Genomic DNA, 7,148 nt, shown 5'->3' on the forward strand with positions numbered 1-7,148 from the left:
AGAGAAAATGAATAGATTCTCTAAATAATACATAAATTTTACAGGCTTTTTTTTCTGTAGAACCCCAGTGAAGTTACTGTATAAATCGGAAACTGAATTATTCATAAGTGGTGAATATATAATAAATCGTATTTTGCATTGAAATATTCCTCACAGGTACATGCCTCTTTCCATGCAAGGAACAGAAATGGGCAGCAAGCCTGAAAACACCAAGGTCTTACCTGGAGTCTGGGTACTTTGTCAAGGTAGCCAGGCTGCTGGTGTACATGTGTCCTCCTACATCGATGTGCACAGGGGCATTCGACTTGGTCAGTTGAGCTGGGAGAGGAATTCCTTGAGCAGCCAGAGGAGAAACCGGGGACCGTGTTAGAGACAGACGGGACATGCTTCTTCCCTCCTGCAAAGGGAAGGCAAAAAAGAACAGTTTCTCTTAAACGTAGCAGTGTGTTACCTTTCTTTCCAGTGTGATCACAGATCTAATCAGATCATTTTTGCATCTGCCTGATCACATATTCAGCTAACAAATTATTGCCACCACTGTAATTAAGTGTATTTGCATCATTTTCTTCAAAGTACCAGAGGGGAAGAGAAAGATGCTTATTAGCAATAAGAAATCAAGAAAAAAATTTTTCAAGGTGTCAGCCTCAAGGGGCATAAAACAAACTGCAAAATTCTAATTAAAGGTCGTGGGCTTATGTGTTAGATGTGAAATATCCCCTGACAAACGAATAACCAATTTGTGAATTGGGATTCGGGGGTTTTTGCAAGTTTGTCTCAGTAACGAGACACCTCTAAATTAGTGACTTCCTCAGTACCTAAGGCATTTAGTTTATACTTGTAGTAAATTTCACATCAAACTAAGATCAATTTTCTGGTTTATTTTCAATAATTGTGAAATAAATGGATAATTTTCAGTTAAGCCTTAATATTAGACATAAAGAACTAATAAGCTTTCAAACCGAAAGCAATTAATACTTGGAAGCAGTAAAAACAGGAAGGTATAGAAACTGACCCATGCTTTCACGACAAGATGCTTTAGAAAGTACTGTACAATCTGGCATGTGAAATTACAAATTTCAACAATCCACCTAATGTGTACTGCCCTAAAAACATTTGAAAATTAGTGAAATTTCTGTATTGAGTCCAAAAATCTTCAGCTGACGTACAAAGCAAAAAATAGTGAAATGTTTTCAAAATGAACAGGACAACCATGGCAAAAGAAAATTCCTCAATTCCCTTCTGTAAGAAAAGCACAGCTTATTCTGCATGAAACGTGTGTCTCAAAGCTGATTTCAGTTAAATCGGTATAGACGGCATACATGTCAAATGGAAAAAAACCCTTTTATAAAAGTTTAAGAAAACGTCCATCCATTCTCCCCCTTATGCGTAAAGCAACATATGCAAAACATTATAGTTGAAGACATTTCTGAATATAATCTAATTTTCTTGGTATTTTGTTCTGCAAGCATGCTACCAAGCATCCAAGCTCTTTCCTACATCTGACAAGCACTTTACATGCAGCATTGCAAAGTGAATTCCCATTTCTCCCACATTACTTTGACAATGTTTCTTAGAAATCTAAAGCTCGTCTCGCCTTTCTCTTAGCAGTATTTTGCACAAGATGCCTGGCTACGCCACTCGATGAACATACAATTAGCAACATTCTTTGTAAAAAAAAAATTCTGAGCTATATAGAAAGTGACTGAAAAATCTTAATACATCTGGACAGCTTCACAAAGTCATCACAACATCTCCATTTACTGTATTTCATCTTGGTTAGCTCCTAAGAATTTCCTGTATCTACAGCACAGAAATACATCACCCCATTATGAATCCACATCCTTTTCTCTTCGGAGGCTGGACGGACATCTGCACTGAACACGAAGCAAATACCAACTCTGTCCTAGGACTTCTGTGTCAGCCGATGCGAAATTGGGCATTAACATTTTTACTACAGCACCACCTTCAAGGAAAGTGCTTGAATCCTTTCATGACTGAAGACGTTGCTTTCTTGTTTCCCACAAGAGCCTGTTGTGGGCAATCTTCAGTAAATATGTCATACAGCATAAATAAAAGAACTAACTTTTAAAAACAACTTAGTATGTAAGTACCTACAGTATTTTAGCGACGTGTTTACTATCTGTGGGTGCCTCATCTGTCTGCCAACACAAAGGTTTGGTTTTTTTTTTTCTTACCAAAGAGCACTGTAAACTCATGTTCACTCTCTACTCCTTCACTTAAATGAAAGGGTCAGAAGATCCAGGCTGAATGTCAACCCTGTCTTTGTTCAGACCCCAACTATTATCACTAATGATAAAGGTACAGACCTCACACGGTATAGAGCTGCCTTAGAAATAAAATCTCACGCAGTTTCACAAAACAAGTGCCTAATTAGGGCTCATCTGCACCCCTTGTTACAATTTCCAAATGAAATCAAAGGACTTCCAGTCCTCTGTAAACGAATCTAACATTTAACCATTTGTCTTGAAATACAGACTTCAGTTTTAAAATATGCACAGATAGCTAAAGATCAAGTGATCTGAATCTATTTGTGCATATTTAAACACTGCTGCTATCTTAGGATTTTTGTTTAATGTTAGTATACCAGTAAATTCCTTGATCTGTAAAGAGTCTGAGATTCTCAGTGAGGCCATACTCACACAGTAGATATTTAATTTATACTATTCACTGGAGGGACCTTTTGAACAATCCTCTGCTTTTGGCATCTCTCAGCTAGAGCATGTGTTGAAAAAACACTTAATTATAGAAAATCACTGGAAAGCTAAAATAGTTCTCAAACTTTTATGGCTTTTCATACTTATTGAAGGTGCCACTGGCTTTTTGGGGGAGGGGAGGAGAAAGGGAATTAAAAACCAGGCTTTTCCCCTGGTTGGAGAGGATTTGTATTAAAAAAATGAATCCTACGTTTTTATTAAAGTTGTGGAATTCAATCATTTCCGTATGAGCAAATTATCAAGGGGCATAATTGCTAAGGACGACATAAAGGGCACTGCAAACGCTCCTATTGCTCCAAAAAACATAAATACCCCCTATTTCTTAAGGTACCGTAACCCTATTTCCTATGACTCCTTCCTCTTCTTGATCTAAAACGCAGCTAAAATTCATCACACTGAGTAATGTACTTATTTTATGCACAAAGCAAAATCCTAAATGTATTTATCCAGTGAAAGTCTTTATGCACATATTTTCTAATACTGATGTGAAAATTAAAACCTTAAGGGTAAGTATCGCAGAAACACTAACAAACTTCATTTATTAAACCATGTAAAATAATCCTTGCTCTTTAGTCGCCTACAACAGGATACAGCATCCTAACTAGTGGCACAGGCAATAACCCTGCTCTAATAAGTAACACAGGAACCTGCTGAAGGCAAAATCAATAGAGCCTGATTCCCAAATTATGTGAATATTTAGTTTTTCAAACATTACACACCAAGATCTTTCAGAGCCAGCTTATCTTTTTCTGCCTTTCTAAGCTAACTGCATAAGTACTGCTTGTAAAAACTATTTGCCCATGCAAAGTGAAATAATCACAATGCCATGCTCATTTACACACAAAATGATTTTGTGTCCCATTGTGCTCACAGTTGTTCAGCTCTCTAGGGGTGATTAAACTAGCTATGCTGCTACAGCTTGAGATGATTTCACTGAATCGTTTCTCCATGAAGTTGCTTCTTTGCTAAGCTGTTATTTTAACCATAAAAGGTAAACAGAAGGCAGTTGTAAGAGCTCCATTCAGCTCCGTGCCCAGGGCTATAACCCTAGGGCAGAGAATGCTGAAAGACTGCAGAATTTTCCAGGGTGTTGCCTTTCTTGCTCTAAAGCCTTCAGGAATACTGTTCATTTAATACACACTCTAGATGATACATTTCAGATCCTACTAAAAGAAAGACTTCAAAAGTGTAAGAACTTTTGGGCGGATGAAGCTTTCCCACCTCTGCACATAGCTCGGGGCCATGGTAACCAATACTGCTGTTGATGTTGGGAAAATACAGTAGAAATAAACTGCACAGAGCAGAGCAGACAGATAGGGACAAGGGAGGTGAAAGGTTGCAGGAAAGAAACAGGCAGCAGTCTGGAAGGGGTAACGAGAAAAAAGGGAAAAGAATGAAAAAGGAGGCGGCTCTGAAGGAGGGACAAAGTTAAATCAAGGAGCAGGCACTTAAAAGACTACAGATGGGAAGCAAGACTAATTAAGGATGTAAAAGCGCTTTGTTTCTAAAGTTTATTGTTGCCAGGATAAAAATTAATTGAAACTAATGCTGTTATTCACTCGTGCCGTTTAATTCCTTCATGCACATTTAAGACGTGCAATGAAAACGGCAGGTTTAAGGACCTGCCATGAAGCAGCTCGCTCCCCCGGGGAGCCGCAGGGAGGGCAGGTCGGGGCCGCAGCCCGGCCGAGCGGGGTCCAGCCGGCAGCCGGACCCCCGGCTCGGCCGCAGCCGGAGCAGCGCCCGCAGCTGCTCCCCGGCCGGCCGGTGCCTCGACCGCGTTCTCGGGAAGCCGTCCTCCCTCCCCGGAGGCCCTTCCTTCCTTACCAGCGGGCCCACGGGAGCGCCGGGGGTCAGGACCACCCCCCGCGGCCCCCCGGCCGCCCCACCGCCGGCGCTCTGGGGCAGCAACCGGCGGCAGAAGTTGCCCCGGCGCTCCCGTGACTTCCTGGCACCGTCTGCCTTTCCCCCGCCTGCGTTTAGCGCAGCCAGAGGGGCACAACTACAGACTTGGCAATTACCTTTGTCTCTACAGACAGGGACGGCGACCGCTCGGGTCTGCCTCCAGAGCCACTCCGAGACAACTGCTTACGCCGGGAACCGAGCCTAAAGACAAAGCGGGGAGGGCGAGACTGCAAACCTCGGGCTCGCTGGCTCCAAAATTAAAAGTCCGTAAACATTTGCACACACCTCCACAGTGCTTCACTGAACACCGGGCCGAGTGACAGAAGAGATCGTGTCCAAAACTTTTACGGGGGGGGGGGGGGGGGGGGGAGCTCCCTCTGGAGCTCTGGTTACCGAAAAAAAAAAAAAGAAGAAAAAAAAGAAAAGGCTTTCTCCTTCCCTCCCCCCCCCCCCCCGCAACCCGCCTATCTCTGGCAGTCTCCAGTCTATTTAGTGCAAGTTTCACGTCACCCAAATGCCTTTCCCTACTGCTGGTCAGGGAAATCACCAGCAAGCAACGCACCCGGTCACTCAACTTCTGCCTTTTTCTTTTAAACACACTGTATGCCCAAAGGTAAAATTCAACCAAAAAAAAAAAAAAAAAGCACAACATGGCGTCCTTTACTTATTCCCACATAACAAGAAAGGAGATGTCTTAGATGAATGCAAGAGGGAAAAAAAAAAAGAAAGCCAACCCCGAATCCCCGATCCTGTACATTTTCCGCGCAGCCAATGGTGGTGAGCATTAGCCAGGCTAATGTATTAATTTTGCAGAAGTGTGCCACATCGCATGCAGGAACAGAAATGCAAACTATAGCCTAGAGTGGTTTGAAGTCTACCCCAAACCAAGCCTTCCACTCTCACTGGCGCCAGAGTTTCATTCACAGCCCGCCCGTGTTTTCCATACGCGGCGCTCCCCATTGTCGCCCGCCTTCCCTTTGTGCCGAGCCGCCCCGCCGCCAGCCCCCGCGCCCCGGCCCGCGCACCCCCGCGCCGCGCCGCGCCGCGGCACCCCGCCCGCCCGACCCCCGCGGCGCGGCGCGGCGCGGCCGCGGCTCCGCGTGTACCATGCGAGAGCGCGGAGCGAGCCGCGCTGCCTCCGCCGCGCTGGGGCTTGGCCGTCTTCAGAGCCGGGGCCGGGGCGGCAGCGGGAGCGCGGGCACCCCGGGCCGCGGGGCTCCGCCGGCGCTGCCCATGCTGGAGCGGAGCAAAACAAAACATACACACACACACACACACACACACGCGCGCGCGCGCACACACACGCACGCACACACACAGAGACAGCGCTATCAAAGCGGGGCGGCTGCAAACGGGTCCTGTAGCTTTAAAAAAAACACCCCTCCGCCGCTTCTCCTCCGGAGCCAAGAGCCGAGTTAGTTTGAAGAAGAGGCACTTTCCGAAAAAAAAAAAAAAAAAAAAAAGGAGGGGGGGGAAGAGAGCGAGCGAAGGCGCGAGCGTGCCGCGCGGCGCGGTGCAGCGCGATGCGATGCGATGCAGTGCGATGCGATGCGAAGGACGGCGCGGCGCGGCGCGGCGCGCACTGCGCGCTCCGGCCCCGGCACGGGCAGCCGCGGGAGCCGCCGCCGCCGCCGCCGCCGCTTTCCTTACCTTGAGCACAGAAGAGAGCTGCGAGCCCCCCTTTGGCTTTGGGCTCTGTTGGGTTTGTGTGTGGATGGGCTCAGCTTTTTGCTTTTATTACTATCTTTGCTCCGCAGATCCTGCTGTGATTATTATTATTTTTAAAGCTGCTCGCTCTCCTCTCGCTCTCCTCCTCTCTGTTTTTTGCTGCTTCTTTTTTTCTATTTATTTTGCGCGTGTGTGTGTGGATGTGTGTGAGGGGGGGAAAAAAAGCCTTTAAATGAAACTGCCGAGGCTGTTATGAGAAGAAAGGCAATAATCCCGTCTCTAAATAACAGAGGGAAGGGAGAAGAGGAGGAAAAAAAGCGAATTCTTGCTCAGGGCTTTGCAAACGCCTGCAGGGCAGAGGATTAGGCTACAATTAGCTCAGCCCTTTGCTCTCGCCCTAGCTAATTTTGCGATGAAAATTGGATATTTTTCCCTCCTTTTGGTGAAGGTCTCCAGATTTATCCCCCCCCCCCGAATAAAATAAAATACAACCCTTGAAAATGAAATAAGGCTGGGAAGGCGGCCGGCGCCCCAGCCCGCGCCCCCGGCGCCGCCGCCCGCAGAGCCCCTCCGCGCTGCGCGGCGCGGTGCGGGCGGGAGCCCCGCGCTGCCCCGCGGAGCCCGGCCCGGCCCGGCCCGGCGCCGCCGGGGGATAACGGTTCGGTGTTGGGGAGGATCAGGCCACTGTCACGTCCTTCAACAGACTTACTGAAAAGAAGAAGGAGGAAAAAGGGGGGGGAAGGGGGGGGAAAGCTGATTTTAATCATTGTCATTTGGTCTGATGTAATATTTCCCCAGGCATTTTCAACTAGGCATAAATTTTCAGCTCCCAAATAAGTA

General features: G+C 46.5%; 1 protein-coding gene across 7 annotated transcripts in view; it reads right to left on the reverse strand.

Annotated features, from left to right (window-relative positions):
- KCTD15 (potassium channel tetramerization domain containing 15) overlaps nt 1-6,785 on the reverse strand; it is a 44,576-nt gene extending 37,791 nt beyond the window's left edge. For 2 of the 7 annotated variants that reach the window (XM_069793471.1, XM_069793470.1), the window contains exon 1: nt 222-360. Coding sequence is in view for 5 of the 7 variants with exons in the window: in XM_069793465.1 (XP_069649566.1) it covers nt 222-397; nt 5,747-5,900 (330 nt within the window). In the remaining 2 variants the exon portion in view is untranslated. Of the gene's footprint in view, nt 1-221; nt 398-3,956; nt 3,976-4,756; nt 4,951-5,746; nt 6,080-6,290 lie in introns of those variants that run through there. The other 5 variants (XM_069793467.1, XM_069793465.1, XM_069793466.1 and 2 more) reach the window with 5 other exon arrangements.
- Between the last annotated feature and the right edge of the window lie 363 nt (nt 6,786-7,148).

The sequence above is a fragment of the Haliaeetus albicilla genome, chromosome 10, assembly GCF_947461875.1.
Source record: "Haliaeetus albicilla chromosome 10, bHalAlb1.1, whole genome shotgun sequence".
Lineage (NCBI taxonomy): Eukaryota > Metazoa > Chordata > Aves > Accipitriformes > Accipitridae > Haliaeetus > Haliaeetus albicilla.